Below are 23044 nucleotides of genomic sequence, written 5' to 3' on the forward strand. Positions count from 1 at the left end.
AATCAGTCACTCAGGTTGGAAAAGACCTTAAAGATCACTGAATCCAGCCATGCCCTAACAATACTACTTTAACTAACAACCCTTTGCTAAATCATGTTCTTCCACTCTGTGGAATAGGTGTGAATGCTGAAGGTTGTGTTGGCATCCTTGATGCCTGGGTGCACTGGTCTGACTTTGGACAAGCTGTTATCATCTGTAAGGAGAGTAATGAAGGGCAGGAGCATGTGTGATGGCTTTGGCTGAAAAACGACCACTCGACAGTACTTGCTGGACTAACTGATTTTGGTAGAGGCTTGGTTCTACAGCCCCTTTTAAAGGCTCCTGCCTTGTAAGGCACAGACCAATACAAGAGATCTGGATTGATCTAGTGCTTTGTTCACAGGCTGTTCTGAAATAGAAACCATTACAGTGTCTAGCCTTCAAGTTCTTCTCTAGACAGTAATTCTCTTTTATTATGTTGATTTGTCCTGAGGTTATAAGCTTGGTCCCAAGCTAGTACTTGAACTGTCCTTGCTGATGAATAGGAATCTTCTGCCATAACTGGGGTTTTTGTGGAAGACTCGTGCAGGAGCACAGCAGAAATACCAATATATTCATATTTCAGATGTTTCTTCCTTCCTGAGAAGACATAAGTTGGTAGCCCAGAATAATAATTGTTTTTTTTCCTGTACACTTATCTTGCTCAAGTTCTGCTTTCTCTTTAAGTGATTCAATTAGATCAGTTTGAACACTTAGCTGTTCCTCTTGTGGCTGATTATGCAGGTGAGATTCAGCACTAATTTCCTGTATGCCATGGTTACTTAGCATGCCTGTGCAATGTTGCTTGTCTTGATGAGTCTGTGAGTCTGGATATGACCCACAGTTTTGTCAGCTGCAGCCCTGCGCTGCGGGCGGCTTTTTTTGGGGTGGGGTGAGGGGAGAGCTGTTTACAGCCAACGACTGTTGTGTTGTAGTTGCTGTGTCTGTCCTGGTGTGGAGTAGAATGCTTTAGAATGCGTTTTTGAATCACTTTGCTTAATATTTAGGCAGGAGTTACAGTGTTCTAGAGTGTAGTCGGTAAGATGAATATCAGTAGACTTGAGTTCCAGCTTGTTTTCTACTATAGAAATAATATTTTGGCTTGCAGCTTAGTAATGATAGTTGTGTTGCTGGCAGAGTCTTTAAACAACAAGAAAAAGGAAAACGAACAGCATACAGTTGCACATGCAGTACAACCAATGCAAGCGCCACTTAGCAGATGTTTTGGCAACTTGCTTTTACATCTCACATCCGTACCTTTTTAGTGTGCTTGCTCACTTACTTTCTTTGGTAAAAACTTCAGTGATAAGGAAGAGATTCCTTTGAGTGTAACAGGTTGCTAATGAAGTAGGAGTGGCTACCTGAGGTGCAGGATGGATTGTTTGTTTGGAAAAGACTCAGTGTAGATTAACTTTGTTTCCGTTACCCCACACTTTACCTACTGGTTGGATAAGATCAATGTGACCTGATGATTATGTTACTAATAGTTAATTGTTAGCCCTTTTGTCATGGTCTTTGCCCATGAGTGATACAGATATTACAAAGGAATTGCCTGCTGACCTACATAGGAGAATTCAATGGTGGCTTTCCCAGGGGTAATGCAGAGGACTGGTACTCAGCTGTTTTCTTGCAGGAGCAAGGTTAAAATCTTGTAGATTTAGTAAATGGTAATTCAAGCATAAGCATCACTGGCTTGTTTTTTTAATTGTTTCTAACTGCTTTAAGCAGTAAGCCTCTCAGTCTCTCTACGTATACAATAAACTGAAATATGGAATACAAGCCTCAAGAGCAGCTAGACACAGATTTCATTACTGCAGTGATATTCAGTGCTGGCTTATGAAATGCCAGATAGAAAATGCTTCTTAACAAAGGCTGCAGTTTAGCAGGGAATAACGGGGAGAAGCTTGTGTTATTCTGGAGGTGTCTAATCACTTAGGCAAATAATAGCTCTGTGAGAGGCAATAAAAACATGCTAGTAATGTTCTCAGCACCTCCTCCCACTGTTAGGTGCCTCAGATGGAAATAGCAAACTGGTAAAAGGTTTCAGAAAGCATTTCAGTGATGCTTGCGTTACTTCCTCCTGCTGGCCCCACCGTTACCATCCACTAGAAATTGTATTTAACAGTGCTATCTGGTGTTGTGGGGAGATGCCATGACAGCCAGAGGAACAGGCAGTTCCAAGGAAATGCATGTTCTGTTCATGAATCTGTGGGGAAGAAACAAAAATGAAGAAGGAAGTGTTGAAGTGCATAATACTTGGGTGTTGTATTCCATGACTAACTCAATACTAAAAGGAAATAATTTTTTTCTTGTCAGCATAATGTGGAAAGTATTTTCTGCTATTAATAGAAAATCTTGAGCTAATGGAACAGTTGAACGAGTTTGAGGAAGACCATGGGATTGCATTGGAAATCTGGGATCACAATGACTTTATTTAAACTGTATAGTGTTTAAACTTGATGAGTAGCATTTTGCTGGGCAGGGAAGCAGTTACATATGGGAACCCTGATATAATTACAGTTATGACAAACTGAAAAATAACTGTCAAGGTCCTGTGCTGGTGTGCTAATCTCCACAGACATCTGTGAGTATTGATCATGGCATTCATTATTCAGTAGCCTGAACATATCTGGTTTTATTTCTGAAAGATCATGGCAAGAAAAGCTGTGAACAAAAAAAAATCAGAACATGTGATGGTGGGGAAACCAACATTTGATGTGTCAACTGCGGTGCCTCAGCCTATGAGCAAACAGCTTGAAAAAGAGCTGTGACTGTTCCCTTTCAGTTTTACAGGGGGTGTTGGTTGCAGTGCTGGAGCCTCATGCTGTCGATGGCAGGTGAGGTGGTGGCAAGATGAGAAGTTGAAGGAGACCGAAATGGGGAGCAGGTCATGTTTCATCAGCAGTTTCAGCCAATCTACGTGTTTACTGTCAGTGACAGAGGATATTTTACATACGTCATCATTTCAGCTAATGCTTGTGAAGTTTTCTGTGCAGCTGGGCCAGCACTGATCGAGCTGAAAGCTATTTAAGATTTGGGAGGGGAAGAGGTGTTCAGACTACTTGGTGACTCCTTCCTGATCTGTTTGACAGCTTGTGGTCTGGTAGAGTATCATCAGTGTGGGGTTAGACATCAGTCAGGATGCATGCCCAGGATAGCCTCAGGGTAGGGAAGGAAAATCAAAAGGAGAGAGATTGTATTTGAAAAGGGTGTTTTTCATTGCTTGAGTCTTTCAACACAAGTGCTGCTCCAGTGCAGAAATCTGTGGCTTGTTATGTGGGGCGTGAAACTAATGTGATGTTTTTGTAATGTGGAACTTGTGGTACAGCGATAATCAGTTCTCAGTGAGCCTTGTGCAAGAGACTGAGCTGAGCTAACATCTCAAACACTCAACAAGATAAGGAGATGTTGCCATTGACTGCAGGAGCATCAGTGAGAGCTTGAGGTGTTGTGGTTACCAGAAGAGGGCCAATTAGCACCTTTCTGGGGCTAACTTAGGGAGGGAAGAGCACAGGAGTAGCTCCCCATTCCGCTGTTCTGAAAGATCCTAGAATGACAAATGGAACATGTGCAGCCTGGAAGGTCCCAGAGCATGTAGGAATCAGCCTGTAAAAGGCACAAACGGAAGGAGCTGTGTGCTTTTCACCACCAGAGGACACAGACCGCTGTTTGGCTTTGTTTCTGGGTAGCATCATTTGGAATTGCCATCTTGTTTCTGGACATTACTTAGCAGTTGTTGCTATGCTTCTATTTGGGAGTAGCATGGGGGGGGAGGGGAGGATGGGGGAACTTAACAGGTGTTATGATTAATAATTGCCTCAATACTTCTAGGATGTGTCACCAGTAAACCTACTGGAAATGTGTGGCATCCTTTCTAACTGCCTGCTGACCAATAAGCTGTACCAGAGTTGCCAAAGCACAGATGAGTCAGTGCTATTCCTCACCTCTGTGTGTGCTGATGGTGGTGACTAACCTCCCTGTGTGACTTTCATTGTGAGGCACAACCTTTGCCCTCTGTCACTGGGTGGAGGATTTTAGAGAACAGCCAAGCATTGCTGCCTCCTGTACTGCTCCCTGCTCTCAGTGCTGATAATCTGCACAGCTTTCCCTTGATCTATAGAGGGTGTGGGTTGTCAGAGGTGCTGCTAAGCTGCTTAACAAGTCTCTTATCCTGTTTTGAGAAGTGTCCTTGGATAGTGATTTCTGATCTATGTCTGGAAGCTACAGCAAAGCAAAAATGATTAGCACAATAAAGACTCAGACAGCAAACTACATGTGTGACAGTCTGATCCCCAGTTGCCCTTTGGCACCTTTCTAAGTTATTTTTACCTGGTAAGACTGGCAGTACAGTAACCTTCTCTGTTTATAGAATGTTTATTGTATTTTTTTTTTTAATGTGTGGAAAAAAGTGTGCAAGCCCAGTGTTTCTTTGCAACGTTACAAAACATGCTATGATCAGTATTCAGTTTTGTCTCTACTCAAAGACAGGTGATTGAGAGCTTAAATAGCATTTCAGCTTAGTAAATTTAATGTCTGTGAGTGTTTATTAAAGAGCTTGGTCAGCGGAAATGATCTTTTGGTGCCTGGGGATCAAATAGGTGATGATTTTGAAGGTGACTTGAAATGATAAAGGCAAACAGGAGGAGCTCCAAGATAATGTTCAGGTGGCTGTTGGGTTATTGCTTGAGCAGTTCTAAGGGAAAATTTATTCACATACAGATATGTAAAAATTGTATATTTTTACATTCTTCTGGGGAGGTGGTGTTCCACATCAGTGCCAGGTTTCTAAAACACTATAGGTAGTATATGTCAGGAAAATCAAAACTAATATCCTTCCTACTGTTAAGAGGTTGTTCGCTTGTGCAGTCTTTATACCAGTGATTTTGAAGCTTTTAAGGACTCAGTTTACTCAAATGAAGAAACAGTAACTTCCAGAACTTAGTGTTCTGGAATGATAGAATTGTAAAGAATGCCTGGTCAAAAACCACTCCCTTCTAAGAGGTTGGGACCACCTGCTCTATTTCTGCTACTGAGAATAGCTTTATACAGGTCAAGTAGTTAATGCTTTTTAACAAAATTGAGTGTTATTGCAAGTGGCAATAAGGTAATCTGTTCTGAGAGCACTTAAATGAGCGATGCTTTTGTAATCCAGCTTTATTTTACTCATGCTTCCTTAGCATCATATCAGTGAGAAGTGTTGGCAGCCTATTAAAGGAGGTAGATAGACTTGTAACTTTGATTGTCAAACAACAGTTCATTTTTTTTTGCATTCATTTGTACAATGTAAGCACATGCATTATGCATCTAAAATATGGATGTGGCTCTGGAAGTACTTTTGCTGCAGGAGAAATAAAAAAATGGGCAGATCTGTTAAACTCGGTCCTGTTTTTCACACCTCGCGTCTGATTTAAGTTACTTTGTGTGTAGAGTGTAGTAAGCATACAGGATGGAGGAAGTGGTACTCTTAAAAACTGAGACCTGAAATGTAAAGAAAGATCTTCAGGTTCCCATTTACTGCTGTCAAAGTAGCAGAGGGTACCCAGCATCTTTTTATATCAAAAGTGGTCCTGAAGACTTGGTCTGAAGAAAATACAAACTAGCTAAATGTTGTTTCTGCTAACACCTTTCTCTTATGTTATCGCCAGCTTCATAACTTACTTCTGCATTACATTATTTGCAGACTTTTTACTGCAGTTGCTGAATACAATAACACCTTACAGTTGTATCGAGTATTTGAGCAAAACCTAGTAGGTGAATGAAGTTTAAGAATATTATTGCATAGAAATTTTGTCCATCTTGAGTGTGATTGTGTGTATCTTTAATGTTAGAATAGATCGGTCTTACTTTACACGCTCTTGTTCAATGTGAATGTTCATATTTGGAACAGCATGTTAAAGTCTGCCTGTTTGGAAAAGCTGTTGAAAGTGGCTCATTGGTCCTTAACAAATTCTAGAACTTAAAGGATTTTGAATCTTTTAGGATTTCCAAATATTGAGTGAGACTCAGAACTGAGGGTTAGCTTTATAAAAAGAAGTGACCTTAATGTGGAAATGGTGTGATTAAGAACCTAAATAAAACTGCTGGTTACATTCTATCATGAAAAGCCAAACCTAGACATGCTTTCTCATACTCCCGGTTACTTATCTCTGTTTGTCTATCGTTTAAAAGAAAACACAGTAAACTAAAGGGGCTAAATGTACAGGAGCAAGTAGAAGCTCAGGAAAAACAATTAGGAATGCCTTGCTGTTCTTGCATCTTTTTTGCTCTTAAATTTTTCCCTGAAATACGTAGTTCACTTCTGCAATTACTACTACTTTTGTAATATTGCTGGTTGAAAAACTCTGTTCCTTGTTGGAGGTAGATGTCCAGGTTTAGAAAATATTGAATTGGCTTAAAAAAACCACTTGTTCCTAAAACCTGGGTGTATCTGTTGTAGGAATTTTGTTTATACCTCAAGGTGCCTTGACTGGCTTTATGCAAGTCTTTGTCATGATTTCTGCCCCAGATCCCTTCCCACACCCATGAACACTCAGTAGGTTAGAGCAGTTTTTTTAACTCCTGTTTTTCTTCCTTCCAAGCCCCGAATATTTGCCAGAAATCATGTCTGAGCATTGCTGCCCAATACTGAAGAAGTCTAAAGCCTACTCCTAACAGTTTGTGGGCACCTTCTGTCTAAAGGCATTGTAGGCAAAAGTAATAGGACATTTTATGTAACCTTAAGGGCAACACAGAAGCTCCAAGCCTTGTGAGCTGTAGGGGGCAGAAATAGGGATCTGTGTGTTGGTTTTGGTTTTCTTCTTTGGCTGAAAAACTTCCATGCATTTGAAGAGTTGCTTTCGCAGCCTGAAGGAGAGGATGATTAGCCTTATGTCTGTCGCTTCTCTGGGTAGCCACTTGGCAGCAAGGAAGTACAAGCTTCAGACAAGGCTAGTGCTTTTGTTTTGTTGGGTTGTTTTTTTTTAATTGATAAAATAAGCATTATTTGAAAATGCAAGAGAAACAGATTGAAAAGTCCCTGTAAGGGAAAGAAAGCCTTTGAGTTCCTGCAAATCAAATGATGTGGTACGTAGAAATTTTATTCTAAGCTCACAGTATGCTTTCAGCTTGAAATAATTTTGATGAGACAACAGAAATGGTAGATCGATATGCCTTGCAATCTTCTACAAGTACCAGAAGGGAACACTGCTTTGTCCTCTAAGCTATAGGTATATCAGCTTTTAATAAGTTAATATAAAAACCTGAATGTCGCTCTCCTTCTATGTTGCTAGGTTATTGTTTGTTCGTTCAGATTTTCTTTGGCCTTTAAGACTGAATTGTTTACAGTTCTAAAACGTACAACATCTGGGCAACTCTGCTACTGGATCACTTATATAAACTAAAATCTTCTGAAAGTTCTTAGTATTTACATTGGAGTAAAGATGGATACATTTCAAAAAGAGTTCTGATTTTGAAGTGTCTGTGAGCCCATGAATGGACCAGTATCCAAACTCTTGACTCTTAGTCTTGATTATGATCCTGTTCCGTGGAAGTCTGTGAACATTAAAAATTGGGGCTCTTGTCTATCCACTGCTTTATTAAGAGAAGGCTACTTTTCATGTCAGTGTGTTCTCATTGAAGGATGATTATTCAGGAATAGAAAAAGTAGTTTGGGAGAAGAAAAAGCCAATGGTACATTCTAGGAAGTGGAATTAGGCACTTTCTAAGGCCGTGGGTATTTTACAATGGATTTTGAAGAAACTCTTGAGCTTTGCATCTCTCTAAATCTTTTTACTTCTGGTTGGAGGCGAAAAATCTCATTTGGTGGAGAAATGGGAAACAAAGCTTCCTCTGCACAGCATCGTGCAGAATCAAGTGCAAGGTAGAGCAAGCTCGCAAGTGGGAGAAAAGATGAGAATAAACCACAAGCGTGACATAAATAGAAATGTTTTTATCAGCATCATCTTTTCTAGCGTAGTGCTGATTTCAGTGTCAGATGACAAGAGTTTTAAGTGCTTTCAAAAACACGAAGGCCAACAGAAAATGGGGTGGATTGTAGGCCATAGTATTGCTCCTTGAGTCTCAGCTGCATACTGTAGCATCATGTTTAGCTGCTTCCAGTGCTGAAAGCTGCTTCAAGAAGTTGAAAGAAGTTACAAATCAGAACCTTTACTTGTTTGACAATGGGTTTGAGATATTTTGAGGTTGCCTTTATCTTTCCTTTCAGTTAAGTGGAACAGATGGTTCTTCATAAAAATTCCTCAGGCCTATTCCAAAATGCTTGTAATTCACTAGCAAACATTATTTGAGTAATAGTCAAGAGAGGAAGCAGGATGGAATTGCAAGTGTGTGTGTTGTAGCTCAGCCCTTGCTTCTGTGTGAAAACTTCTTGAACATCCCACTACCATTTCTGTCAGAGAATCGTAGTGCACCACAAGCATTAGGAGAAACTGCAAGACAAGTTGAACAAGAATGTGTAAGCATCTGAGCGCTACCTGCTTGTGCAGCTGCAGGAAGAGCAGGAAGTACTGGGAGGTGGGCTTCAAGGCTGTGTGACTACAGCGTACAGCTGGGCACAGAGAAGCTGTGGAGATGCTGCTTGACTCTTTCCATAGCCTACTAAGGAGGCACCTTGAAATAAGTTTTCTTATTTGAGTCAGGAAGTGCTTTTAGTGCTAAGAACTTGGTGATTTAACTGTTAAGCCGACTTCCTCTGTTGTGGGATAACTTCTTGCATAAAGCTGTAAAGCTACATTTTTAGTTCAGTAACTTTTTATTTCCTTATTTTGCAGAATTTAAGATGTATGTTCTTTAATTGATCTTCAGGGATCAAAAGGAATGTGACCTCATGCAGAGTAGTTTGTTTGCAGTGATTTAGTGATCTTTGAAACAGTTAGAAGATAGAGATTAAATGTTAGGAAACCAAAAGGGTGACTTCTCACCAATGAAGCAGCCATAAGTGATGTTTCATTTATGTTTTTTTAGATTAAAACTCTTGACAGGAAAACCTGGAGCTGTGTGCCTTCATTTGTTAAAAAGCTTTGATGTTGTATTTTGAGGGTTAAAATTGGTGTGTGGGGGGAGAATATACTTCTTCCCATGTTCGTATGTCTTTGGGTTAGTACGATTAATAGGAGTGTGTGATCATATTTTCAGGTTGGGAGTATACAGTACTGCTGGGAAACACATACATTTTTATGAGCATCAGGAAGCAACAGTCAGCTTGTAGGATTTCTTAAATGAAGAGGCTTAAGCTGTTCCACTTCTGCCTATAGAATACAGTTTTCTATCAATGCAGTATACTTCTGTTATTAGTAAGAACAGTGAGAGCCTGGGAGAATTCTGAGCTCTGCTTATTGAGATAAGAGTACATGGTTTTATGCTTCTTTTGAAGCAGAGGAAAACAATTTTTCTCTTCTTCCCTTATCCATTTTATGGGAACTTGAGGCAGATCATTGTTTAGACTGAGGTGCTTACAGAAGTCCAGAATTGTGGATCAAAATGTTCCCATGTATATATCACAGTATTTTTACTTAGCAAAATTCCAGAACTGAACTGAAATAATACCTGTTGGGACAGAGTGTATAAGAGCTCATTTTCTGTTGCAGATTTTCAGGTGTTAGCCATCAGAAACGGAGCACCATTTCAAAGCTATTTAATTAAAGGGTAGTTATGTAGGAGGTGAGCATAAAGAAACCTTCTACAGAGCAGCTTAGCTTGACATAGGCTTATTTGCTTTTGAAATCAAATCATGTTGAAATGGAGAAAACAGACTGATAAACTTGAGATAAGCATTGAGTAGGCTGGTTTTTCCCTTTACTACTCCAACTGGGTTTTCTATTTTCACTGTAACTAATAAACATACTGATTCATGTGAGCAGACAATACTTTGCTTGATCCAAATAGACGTGCAATGTTAATCTTAACAGGGAAAAGCTAGTTGTAGTATACCCTTGCTGATCTCCCGCTACAGTGATCTTGTTCTCAAAAATTGAGTTTTTGACAGTCTGGAGATAAAGCTTTGTTCTTTCCTTTCTTTCAAATGCTAATACCTGGTTCCAAACACATGAAAAATTGTATGAATCTTACTTTACTTGGGACCGGTTAACAATCTCTTTCTTATTCTAGATCCAGGAAGATTTAATGGAGATATCCGTTGAGTGAATTTTGTACATAATTGACCAAATATGGTAGTGCACTTCTGTTTTCTTTCTCACCATCAGAACTAAGATTTACTGATCTATATGGATTAGCCAAGGTGTAATATAGAGTGAATCTTTAATCAAACATGAGGAATTTTTGTACAAAATACTTTTAAGAAATAAAATTCAATATTGCAATATTATAAAATTCAATTTGCAATAGGGAAACATAAATAAACGTTTTTAAGGTTTGCTCACCATCGCGTTCATCATTCTCAATAAGTTTGCTTTGGTTTTTGTTTTTCGTTTTTTGCAGGTGGTAGAACTATAGGGGGAAAAAGGACTTGTCTCCACAACCTGCTTTACACTGTCTTTTGGCACAATGGACACTTTTTAAGAGTTTCTCCAATAATCAAAAATCATCTAGGAACACAAACGTTGGACTTCAGGGAGCAAGAGACTTTAAGGAGCTCCTCGGAATCAGTTGCTTATAAAAACCTGGTTTAATCCTACAGCTTGGGAATGAATACTATTGAGACCGCAAAACTTGAAGACCATATGGAGGGTCAAAACAATGACACTGCTAATGGATACACGCGACCTACTCTCTCAGTCAGTGAGGAGAACAAAAATGGCAATAACAAACCGAAGGGCTTGTCCAACGGCTTGCGAAAAACGGCAAAGAAATATCCTGATTACATCCAGATTGCTATGCCTGCTGAATCTAGGAACAAATTTCCTCTGGAATGGTGGAAAACAGGCATTGCCTTCGTCTATGCTCTCTTCAACTTGATTTTAACAACTGTCATGATCACTGTGGTCCATGAGAGAGTACCTCCAAAAGAGCGTAGCCCTCCCTTACCTGACAAATTTTTTGATTATATTGATCGTGTGACATGGGCTTTTTCTGTATCAGAAATAAATGGAATGATACTAGTTGGATTGTGGATATTCCAGTGGTTATTTCTTAGATATAAGTAAGTAGCTGTTTCTATCTGCTGTATACTTCCAAAACATTGGTTTCTCTCATTTGATTTGGGTAGAAGAAATCTATGGTAGAGTCTGTAGCAATACTATAAAATACAGTTGGCAGAAAAATGACAAAAGGATGACATAATTAGAAAATATTTCGGTGTCCGTGCTTGATACAGAGACATGGATGTCTCCTCTTTATTGTGTAGTGTTTTAAGATTCAAATTTGACACTTACGTATACTAATTTACTTTGGAATTGAGTTCTCTAGAGTGTGATTATTGAAACGATGTTATGTAAACAGAGAAAATCACGGTGATGTTTTTTTTGAATCTGAGGAGAAAGCTATTATTTCCTACAGCTAACCTGAAAGCTTTTTCCGTTGTTGTCATTTGCTTAAGCTATGGATATTATAAACATATATTTTAACTTTAAAATATGGGGTGAAAAAAGAGGATCACTGAGTCAAAGAAAATGGTACCTGATATCACACCTAAATAAGTTAGATAGGTGTAAGTAGGGCCCCTATGGCATTTGTTGTATCTGAATATAACAAAAATCAAGACAGAAACTGAAAAAGGCTTCTTAGTGTTTGATATTTAGAGAACTGTGTGGCAAGGAGCAGGAGATGGAGCTGCTCTGTAATTCTAGTGACTTAACTGTCTAATAAAGCTTTGTAACTGTTATGTATATATATTGTATATGTGAACTTTAAACTTAATCTTTTTTCCCCCCTTGCTTTCAGATCAATTGTGGGACGCAGGTTTTTTTTTATAATAGGGACTTTGTACCTGTACCGCTGCATTACTATGTATGTTACCACCTTACCTGTACCTGGAATGCATTTTCAGTGTGCACCAAAGGTAGGAGCCTTTGCCTCTTAATTCTTATCTTAATCTTTACCTGAGTCCTTATGGCTCATTAGAGCAAATACTAAAGCAAATATGTTAATTCCTTGGTTTAGGGTCTCATCAGTCTTGAGGTATAGCATCATGCCTGTTCACTTCTATTATTTCCAACTGAGATAACTTAAGTATTGTCTGTTGTGTTTCCTTCTTATGATTCTCTATTTGAAGATGCTTAATTTACATATCACTGTTGTATTGCTCCTTGACTGTTCAGCTCTAATAGCTTGCAAAATTACTTTGCCTGTAGCAGGCTTTATCAAGGGGCTGGAAGGGTAGAGACAAGGAAAACTTAAATGCCCTTCTAGCAAAGATGCTTTACTGCCATTAGAAGGAGAAGGTTTAATCAAAATTTGAAAGACTTGTGATCGCTGTCTTGGATTATCTTATTTCTTTTTTTCCACATGAATATTTTCTTCCTGATTCTGAAGAACTTGATGATCCCCTTTATTTTTGCTCTCTTCAGAGTTATCCTAAGGTTGCTAGGTGATGCTGAGTTGCTTAACTTTTTGTATAATTGCAATCAGTTCTATTAAAAGCAAAAACAAAACAAAACCCAAACCTGCTCTAAATCTGAATAAGTACTGAGGTAGTTACCTCATAAGTAATTCTAAACTTAGTAAACTGAAAATTGTTTGAGAGTGGAGGGGTGGGATGAGGAAAGGGGGAGGAATGAAGATACATGTGTCACTTTCTTCCTAACTCCTCATATGGTTGAGGAAGACGTTTATTCAAGGTACTTACTGTATCATAACTTTTCTTGTATTCTTTTTCTGGTGGTCTAGTTGAATGGAGATTCTCAGGCAAAGGTGCAGAGGATCCTGCGGCTGATATCTGGTGGCGGTCTGTCCATAACTGGATCTCACATCTTGTGTGGAGACTTCCTGTTCAGTGGTCACACTGTAGTACTAACACTGATCTACCTGTTCATCAAAGAGTGTAAGTTATGGTGTATTTAAATACACTCTTCTTGTTTGCATCTGTTGTGCTAAAAAGCACGTGTTGAAAGAGCATGTGAAACTGCTGCCTTCTGGAAGTTACCAGTCAGCTGTACACAAACTGTACACTTACACGTGTGAAAAGAAATTGTGACTTTGCTGAATAAAAATGGAACATAAGTGTAATAAAGGAGTGTGGGCTTTAAGGGCTTAATGTAACTAAGACATTTGACTTCTAACATTATAAAAAGTGTTTTTTTATTTTATTTTTTTATTTTTTTAAGCATTTCGTTGTTCATTGATAGGTTATTCAAACTGGCTCAAAACACTGAAGTGAAATATGCAAGGTAACCTTATTGAAGGCTGGCTGCTATACCGTAGGCTTGAAGGGATTTTTGTGGCTTGATTACGTAGTCACTGCACATTTGTACTACATCCAGAAGCAGTGTTCTTTCTTTAAGTGTACAATAGGTTAATTATATCAAGCAATGGAAAGCTGAAGGTTTTTTGCTTCTTGGATGTCTTCTGCTAGAGTCTCTTCCTTATGCCTTTGAAGTTGATAAGAGTTTGGTGAGCACATAGGAGATATAATTGGGGTTACGACTTCCCTTTTTGTTGTTTAGTATTGTGAGACACTGGGACTGTGAAGAATTATCTTTGCTGCACACACAGCATTGATTCCAGTTCTAGAGAACTGAGCACCTACTTCTGAATCTGATCTTTGGTAAGCTGTGCTTCTGTCCTAGGAACTTGATTGCTTATAAATGCAGTACTGAAGAGTTTTCTCTTCAGTTTATATACTACAAATTGGAATCTTTTCTTACTGTCATGTTCTGACCCATGCAAATGTTAAATTGGATTATAGTAATATGTAATTTCTACTGAAATATGATTAGCCAGCATCAGTTGAATTCCTTACTTTATCAAAATGCTGAGGGAGAGACGTTGCAGTGCTATGCTATAAAAAAGCATAAATTAAGAAAAATACCCCGAAATGCCAGTTCTAACATTACAGTCTTGAAATCTTTGCATTTAAGATGGTTTTTAAACAGTAGTTTAAGATAAGAATAATCAAATTAATCAGTTAGGCCTTCAAGTGACTGTTACTGGATGAATAGCATATGTAACACATAAAAATATCAGAACAGTATTGGGAAAATAGCCTAAGCATTGATTTGTTCTTTACTTTGTTTTGTGGATGTAGTTGGAGCTGCATGCTGTTCTGACGTGCTTTAGTATAAGGAAGAATGCAGGTGACCCACTATTTAGGGGCACAATTGCATATTCTTTTGACATGGTACATGTCAGCAGAAGATGCATTAAGTTTTTATTTCTTGTTCAGTTTGGGACTTTTTTTTTTCTCTATTCTCTTCCTTTCATCCTTCACTGTTTCCTTTTTTTTTTCTTACATCACTAAGTTTAGCTTTGTAATATTTAGAGGGATTTGAGAACTTATTTTGGCATATGCATTAAAGCCAAATTCCTTCTGTAGCCACTGTTTCGCACAGGACTATCAAAGTGCTACTGGGTAGGTTTCAGATCAGTAGCTAGTCTGCTAGTATTCTGTAAAATTATAGGGTGACCATTGGACCACGAGGGAAGGGTTGACCAACCTCCTACTGTGAGTGAAATGGGTCCTGTTAGCCTCTCAGAAGTTAGGAATGGTCATTGTGACACTCAAGATATTTTCCAGTGGGGTGAGAAGAGGATGGGAGTTCAGCCACTGAAGTAGCTTAAATGCCTTTTGTTGAATACTTTTACTCCCACCTCTTATGCTTTCATTAAAAATGAGCTTTGCATACTGTGCTTCTCTATACAGTGTATCATTTCAGAGTAGATATATCAGTAAAGAAACTAAAACTAGGAATTAAAGGATGTATCTTTTTTCCCTGCTTAATCTATGATCTCTGCACAGTTTACATTGATTCTATATATTTGACTTATGAATGTATGTTACTTGATGTACAGAAGACAGAAACACGACCAGAGATTCAAAGTAGGCAAACAAAATAAAAGTGTTTTTTCCAGGATATGTGGGAAAGAGAGCTGAAGCTAACTAGAGAATAAGTGATAGTGCATCTATTCATCACTGATCTGTGTTCTGTGTTTTACTATTCAGTGGTTTTTAATCATCTTTTCTCTTTTTTCCAGTTTACCCACTGAATTGCTATAGTAATAAATATGTTTGGTTTTGTTTTCCCTTCACCTCCCTATCATTACAGATTCACCACGTCATTTCTGGTGGTATCACTTAATCTGCTGGCTGATGAGTGCTGCTGGCATAATTTGTATCCTTGTTGCTCATGAACATTACACTGTAGATGTCATCATTGCTTACTACATCACTACACGACTCTTCTGGTGGTACCACTCAATGGCTAATGAAAAGGTGAGTGGCAAAATATGCTTAGAATCAATGTATGGCATGCATTTGTTAGTTCTGTCCCGAGGCCAAAATGAGTTCTTAACTTTGAAGTAAAAATAGAGGGCCTGTATTGAAGTTTGAAGAAATTGGGCAAGGAGTTTGATTTTTACTGTGATTTAAGCAAGTGTTTCATGCTCTAAGATATTCTTTTTGATCTGTTAGTTTTTAAAAAGTGTTCTTGATATTTTGACATAATGAAATCCCAAGAACAAAATGGTTTTTGTTATTGCTGTTGTGGATGTGCAAAATAGCTCTTGATCATCTAAGCTTATGCTAAATATTTCTTACCAACCTGAAATAGCTAGACCATGCATAAATTCCCATAGCAGTTCTACTGCAAGTGTCACTAGAAGGTATGTTTCAACAACCTTTTCAAGTAGGAACGTAGAATATTAGTTCTGAAGCCCTTTTAATCTAGTTTTAAAACTAATAGTCATCAATGAAAGCATGACATGCTTGAAAGGACGCTCATTCAAAAAAGACTCCGGTGCTTTGTCTCCTTAAACGATACAGATTCTCTAAACTACATAGCATTAGGGTATCCCTTTTGTGTTAAAGATGCTTAGTTTGCAGTACATGCTTGTATTATGATGCATATCTTACCTGAATATTCACTGTTTTTTTTTCCGGAATAAATACAATGTATTCACACGTGTTTCTGAAAGACAATGTCTTTGCAGGGATGTACTCTAAAGTAGATTTCTTTTGTTGCTGTTGTAGAATGCTGTAATCAATTAAACTTATTGTCTCTCTGTCCTTTTCTTCCTTACCTGCTTCTGCCCATACAGACTCTAAAGGTTTCTTCGCAGACGAATTTTCTCTCTCGGGCTTGGTGGTATCCAATATTTTATTTCTTTGAGAAGAACGTGCAAGGATCTGTTCCTTGCAGTTTCTCCTGGCCAATATCTTGGCCTCCCAGCTGCTTCAAATCTTCATGCAAAAAGTATTCACGGGTTCAGAAAACGGGAGAAGACAATGAAAAATCTACCTGAAGAAAAGGAAAGCATCTGTTCTGTTTTTTACCAAAATATTAATGCTGTAACCAAAGTTCTCAAGAGGACTATATTGTAACTGAGGAGGTGGACCAAACGTCTGTGCAAATTGATTGGAAATAAATTGTAGACAAAAATATTGCCATTTCATAATACTTTCCTGTGATCACGCTGTGCAGCGTGATGTGCAATAGAATGCACCGCTGATGGGATTTTTCCTTAAAGAAAATGGAGCAGGACTTTCATTTACTAATGAGATAGAGGTGCCAAAGACCTTATTAACACTTTCATTGCTAACTATCACTCATCCACAGAAGCACCCAAAAATCTCATCCTTAGAGTTCTGGAGTGTAAGGGCCAAAACATGCCAAAACATGGAAGCATGATATCTGTGTATTGAAGTATACAAAAAAAACACAGGTAATGGGAAGTGATTTGTTGCATTACCCTTGCTAATGAAGGTAAGAACTTAGTGTGACTAGTACAGCTGGAAGTAAGTCCTGACCATTCTGTGGGTATGACTATCTTATGACCCCAAAATACTGCTACCACTATTCCATATATTCTACGATGTACCGATTTTTACATTTTTATTAGCATTTTATATTTAAACTGTTGTGCTACCTGATGACTTTGCAAATTAGGAGTAGCTGCTAACATCAGAGCTCAAGGAGCCTAGAACTTTATTTTTTAAAAAGGGCACAGTTTCAAAGTCTAAATCTTTAACTGCAGTTTGGCCTTGTGTATATAGCTATACAGTGACTGTTGGTGTATGTATATGCATACGCACACAGAAGCACATGCTGATGTGTAGGTAGACGTGTAAACAAAGCTACTTAACTGAAAAAGAGTGGTCATACTGTTCTTAATTCAGGCAAAAGTCCCATCGATTTCACCTGCTTGAGAGACAGAATCTGGAATGGGGCTATATTCAAAACAGACTTTTAATTTTAGTATCTATTTCCTGTTGAAACTATGTAGCAAGTTTGCTTGGGAGCCATAGTTCTGCATTTAATTTGGTTTTTGTACCTTTTGATGCATTTTTGTGATTTCATTAAAAAAAAGCCAAGGTAAATGCCTACGACAGAAGCATTTCTTCAATTATTATATGAAACCATTTGGGATTGCATTTCACTGTGCTATAACTCTTAAGGGCAAATTCTTCTCTTTTTTTCCTACTGATTTTAGTTCAACTAGAATGGCTATATACACACGTTGGCTGAGAATGTCAGAAACTTACCAGTGTAAACATGTAACAGAAATGCCAATTAACAACCACCTGATTCTTGTTGCTTTTCTTTGCTTTGTATTGGTGAGAAAGCAAACTAGAAGACTAACATACCATCTTTAGCAATTCATTTCTGCAATTCATTTTTTTTTCCCCAAGTCTTCAAGTTAAGCCTGATAGCAGAGCAAAAACTGCATTAAGAGTCGAAGTTATACTAGTATAAAGGAAATGGTGTTTAATTTACAAACGTCTTGAACTGAGTGGCAGGTATGAACATAGTTTATGGGAATTTGTTTTTATGATAGTGCAGTTAAAGTATTAAAATGCAATACAGATTATTCAAAATATATATTTTGTTTTAGTTAAGGGGATCAGTAACTGTTGTACATAAAAATGTTCATGTTCTTCTCAAATTTTTGTGCATTATCAAAGTACAATACAATAAAAAAATATATATGTTCCTTACAATACATCCTTGGTAAGAACTTAGCTAAGAAAGAAATTCTTCTCTTGTTTGTTTTATTTTAAATAAGCTGCTCAGCATTTTCAAATATGCCCCGGGAATCTGTGTGTGTAGACATGGCTGTGTATTTGCTTGATCCTGGCAGAACCTGAGTAACTAAAAAGCTGGTATCAAAACACTTCTGTGGAAGTACAAGTACAAATGAATTGGTTCAATGAGAGACTGTCAATTTCACAAGATGGTGTTATGTCAGTGTAACTTTGCAGAGCATGTCATTTTTTGAAGCTGGATACCGGCTTTGATATCTTCGATATGTTCATCTTAAAGATGGTTCTAGTAATGCTCCCAGAAATCATGAATGGATTTCACTGTTGTTACCTGTGCCTTGAAAATAACATGATGTAAAGCATTCCAGTAAGGAGCTTGAGCAGTGGTATTCATCTGGTGGCTGAATAATAAACACTTTGATGGCATAGATAACTAATTGTCTGCATAGCCACTGCTGTGTCTCAACAGGATTTCTGTCACGTATCTGCCAACTAGGATTTCTACATGGAGGATTAGGTGGGTTTTCCTGTTGCTATAAGGGAAAACGTGGAAGAAGAAATGCGGAACAAAATGAGGTTTTGCTTCTGTTTGTGTGAGCTTTTCATTCTGCTGCTGAATTTGATAGAGATTTCTGTTGTAATGCTGAAGAAAATTAGACAACAGCCCTATCTCAAAATACTTGATTCCTGTTCTAGCTCAGTTTCACCGTAGGTGCTTAACTTTACTGCACTGTATTGAATGCCTCAAAAGGGTGCCTGCTTACTTTACGTTTAAAAAAAGAATTCCTCTACTATCTTTGTAGCTTTAAACTGTTCTTGCAAACATGGTGCAGATGTGCTTGAAGACTTTTTATGCCTATGTATGTATGGTGATGAAGTAGGGTAACTAATTACTTATACAATAGTGCTTACAGCTGTAGTAGTCTATCCAATACAGAACAGCTGGTAAATTAAAAACTCTTTTTAAGAACTTGGAGATCATCATATAGATTCTGTGAAGCAGACAATATGGTTTCCCATATGGTTCCCTCCTAGGAGTGAAAAGGGGAAAAGATTGCAGTGAATGAAAACAGAAGAATATTTGGATTATCTTAATGTACAAGATGCTTGACCATAAGCCTATTTGGGCTGTGAAGGCCCACTGTTTTTTGTTATGTCATTGTAAGTATCTTTCCTGGAGTTATGATGATCTCTTACAGATGTCACGAGCTGCAGCTGTACTATGACTAAATAAAATGTTCCTTCTCTCTACTGAAGAGCATCTACATGTTGAACACTGTAGGCACTTTAAAAACAAAACAACAAAAAAAGCTGCAATTGTGTACATGTCAGTATGATCAGAATGCTGTTGGGTGCTCTGCATTTACAAATCAGACTTCCAGGAATGTTTAACTTGAAACCAGGATTTCTTGAATACCAAATTGGGATTTAAGAGGTTCACTTCAGCATTTAAAGAAATGAGCTGCTATGTGATGGTGCTGCAGATGCTTGTTTCCAAGAAAACGTGCCAGCCAGAAGTGGCAAGCACACTTGAAAATGCTGTAAACTGACATTTCTATGCGCTTAGCGCTCCCGTGTGGACATAAATGTTAATCCTTGTTAGTCATTCTCCGTTGCTGTTTTCTTGGGAAGGTAGCTGCAGATGGGGTAGTAACAAAAGGCTGTGCTAAACGTTGCTATGAACTCTAGCATTGGATTTCTTTCTTCCTCCCCAGCCCCACTATTCATTTTTTTTAAGAGGGGAGGAAAAAACTTTAAAGCGTTGGTAACCTTCATATAATTGAGAAACAAAGCTCTATTAATGAAGATGGAACTAGAAGGTATCTTAGGACATGAGAGAGAATTCTCTTAAGAGGATTTGCAGTAATCTGATTATCTGTTTCTTAAATCTGAATCTGTTTAAACTTTCACTCATTGTTAGTGTCTGGCTAGACAGTTTATCCTGCAAAAGCCCAGTACCAGACCAAATCCCTTGTTTCGTTTTAGTAGACATGAAGTATGATTTACAATTTTGAGATCAGATTCATTCATTTCAATGCAAGATGAAGTCTTTCACTTCAGGTTATGGGAAGGTTTCTTTAAGCTTTTACTTAACAGAACTATCTTAAAGATTCGGAGGGTATAATCTTAAATGCACGCTGAGTGTATTAGATGCGTGATCAAGTTCTTGGAACTGGTTTTCACTACTGGTTGACTTCACAGGCATTGAGCTCCATTCTTTATTTTCTTTAATGTTTTGAACTTGGCTAGGAGTCTTGTACAGATATGCAACACTAAAATGATCTGTAAGAGTGAACATTTCTTGTGTTCTAGACTGGGCGCTAAAACTAGCGTGACTGAAGCTCAGTTTCTGGAGAGGGGAAAAAAGAAAAATCTTGAAGAAAATTACTTCTGTTGACTGCTATTCCAAGTGTCTGTCACTGCTTTAGAGTACATAAATATCTCTGTGTGCCACTGAAGTAATTTTGCTTGTATGTTAAGCTCTTTCTGTTCCTTTCTGGTGCTTCCAAGTGCAAGCAAAAGGTGCTGAGAATGAAAATGAAACAATTCTGGACTACAGGCATCTTAAGCAATTGGAAGCTCGCGGGGCATGCCTGTGTGGAGTAGTCTGCTGTGTAGGGCATGCCTGTAGTCTGCTGTGTATACACAGCACTGGATGCAGAACGCAGAGGTTTCTCTTTCTTCTGGGAGGATAGACTAGGTTGTACCTGCATAGTAGGCTCAGCCATCTTTGCTTGTTCTTTTGGGACCCTTTCAGTCCAAGGCCTCAGCATGGAAGGCACCAATAGCTAGAAAGCATAATAGAACTTAAAAAGAGAAAACTTAAGAAAAAGGGAACCACTGTAAAGACAGTTCTTATTCAGTGCTATATCTGAGCTGGCGTTACTTCAAGCATGGGAGTTGCACTAGAAATGAATATGTATGTTTGGAAATTTTCTATGTTAGGGGATAGCGGGATTGCTGATAATATTAAGGGGAATTTTATTTCCTTGCTTACTTGTAACTGCACCTGTGAATTTTGTGTGTCTGGATCTTAAGCAGGATTTTGAAACTTCAACACCTCTTCTACCCTGGATAATATGTCAGGACTTCTTTGCTTTTGTGAAAGCTGTTCTTGCATTCCAATTTTTCATAGATTGTTGCCATTCAAAATGGTGCTTATGTGTAGCGTAAGCTGCCTTGTGCATCTGTCTGTCTTCTCTTGCCTCTGTTGCTTTCTAAACGACTTGATGCTGTTATTAACGTTTAAGAAGGCTCCGTAATTACCAATAAAGCCAAAAGATACTCTTGTCAGACACATACTTGCACTACTTAAAATTACTTTCAGGTACAAAACCTAACATCCTGGGGAATGCTTGTTCACTTGCATTGAGAAATTTTTGCTCTTCGAATGTTTTATGTTCATTTTTGGTTTTTGTTCTGGCTTAAGATAGCACATTTGGAGTATGATAAAGATGAGGTCTGGTTGTTTAATTGAGGTCAGGGTTGCAGCCAGAAGCCCGAAAGCAAAAGAGGAAATAATGTTCTGATGTCTGCAGTTCTCACTGTTTCCATGTGACTTGGAGGAGAACTCTAGAGACTTGGGCAGGACATTCCTTTCAACTGCAATGTGGTTTTCATTCTCATCAACCAGCAGCTTTTCTGGCATCATTTTTTCCTAGGTTGAATTCCTAGCTTTGAATGTTAATTGGTGCTATGCATCCACCCTGGGGAAAAACTGTGCCAGGAAAGCTGTTGCCTGCTGGGTAGCTGAAGATGGTAAAAACAGGAGTGCTGTGGTTTGTGCATGCTATGGAGCTAATGTATGGCTGTTTTCTTTTTTTCCTTCCAGTTTTGAGGTCCAGTTCTGCAAACACTGTACAGCATAACATTTCTTTAACAAGTGGTACTACTTTAGGCCTCTTGTGCTGTAGTTTTTACAGATAGCTGTCAGCTGGACCTCCTTTTCTTGTGAATAATAATTCACAATTAGCAAGAGTTGGCTCTTAAACTGGAAAACGTTGAGAACATTATGATGCTTCCTAGCATGTCAATTTTTGGTTAAGCAGATGACAACTCAGTGTTGTTGTTTGCTGTACGCCATGAGATACTGGTATTGTGATTTGTAAGACATTGCAATCTATGTTCACTGTATGTTTAAAAAACAAAATGCACTGGCTGTACTTAAAGCAATAATGTAAGCATCTTAAAGCTTCTATCATGAAAGGTGCTATCTGTCATGATCACTTGCACTGTTGACCATGGATTTGCTAAAGAAAATGTTAAAGAAAATTGTCCTGATGTCAAAGAAGCTTGTCCTGTGTGGTTTGCTCACTTGGCACATAGAAGTTGAAACTTGTTATGGTCAATGTATGTACTAAACAAATGAAATTCTTCGGACTGACATGACCACATTCATCTTTCAAAAAAAACCAAACAAACCCCAAACCAGAAACAATGTCCATCTATGGTGCTAATAATCTCCAAAAATATCAAGAGCTGGTATTCTCTTATCACCCTTGAACACTAAGCAGAGCTGTTTTGACACCTTTTTCAATAAAGCAATTTCTCTATATTTTAAGCTTGTTCCAAATGCTTTTTTTTTTTTTTTTTAATAAAAAATATGACCCTTTTCATTTTGTATAAAACCTACAAAATATTATTGTAAATATTTTAAATGTGGGAAGAAGGTAGGAGTGCATAGAGTGGAGGCCGGTCTGAGATTGGATTTTCACAAGTGCTTAGGACAGCACCTTTTGAAACTTGATGTGAGATGTAAAGGATGTTAGATAGGATTCAGGCATGGACTTAGTGTCTGGCTTCATCATCTTTGTTGAAACCTTGAAGACAGAAAATTGTATGAGGAAATGCTGCTTACTCTCTATGGTAGATGCACCTTCTGCTGGAAGTTTTGAGAAATAAACTTGTGAAGGAAGATGCCCGTGTAACCATATCTAA

The 23044-nt window shown here is 38.2% G+C and overlaps 1 protein-coding gene across 2 annotated transcripts in view; it reads left to right on the top strand.

The window, feature by feature from the left end:
* Positions 1-22638, top strand: part of SGMS2 (sphingomyelin synthase 2) — a 35044-nt gene extending 12406 nt beyond the window's left edge. For both annotated transcript variants that reach the window (XM_072334164.1, XM_072334163.1), the window contains exons 2-6: positions 10453-11113; positions 11854-11971; positions 12799-12952; positions 15174-15340; positions 16165-22638. In XM_072334164.1, coding sequence (XP_072190265.1) covers positions 10659-11113; positions 11854-11971; positions 12799-12952; positions 15174-15340; positions 16165-16368 — 1098 coding nt within the window. In that variant the 5' untranslated portion in view covers positions 10453-10658 and the 3' untranslated portion in view covers positions 16369-22638. The remainder of the gene's footprint in view (positions 1-10452; positions 11114-11853; positions 11972-12798; positions 12953-15173; positions 15341-16164) is intronic.
* Positions 22639-23044: the final 406 nt, after the last annotated feature.

The sequence above is a fragment of the Excalfactoria chinensis genome, chromosome 4 (assembly GCF_039878825.1).
Source record: "Excalfactoria chinensis isolate bCotChi1 chromosome 4, bCotChi1.hap2, whole genome shotgun sequence".
Lineage (NCBI taxonomy): Eukaryota > Metazoa > Chordata > Aves > Galliformes > Phasianidae > Excalfactoria > Excalfactoria chinensis.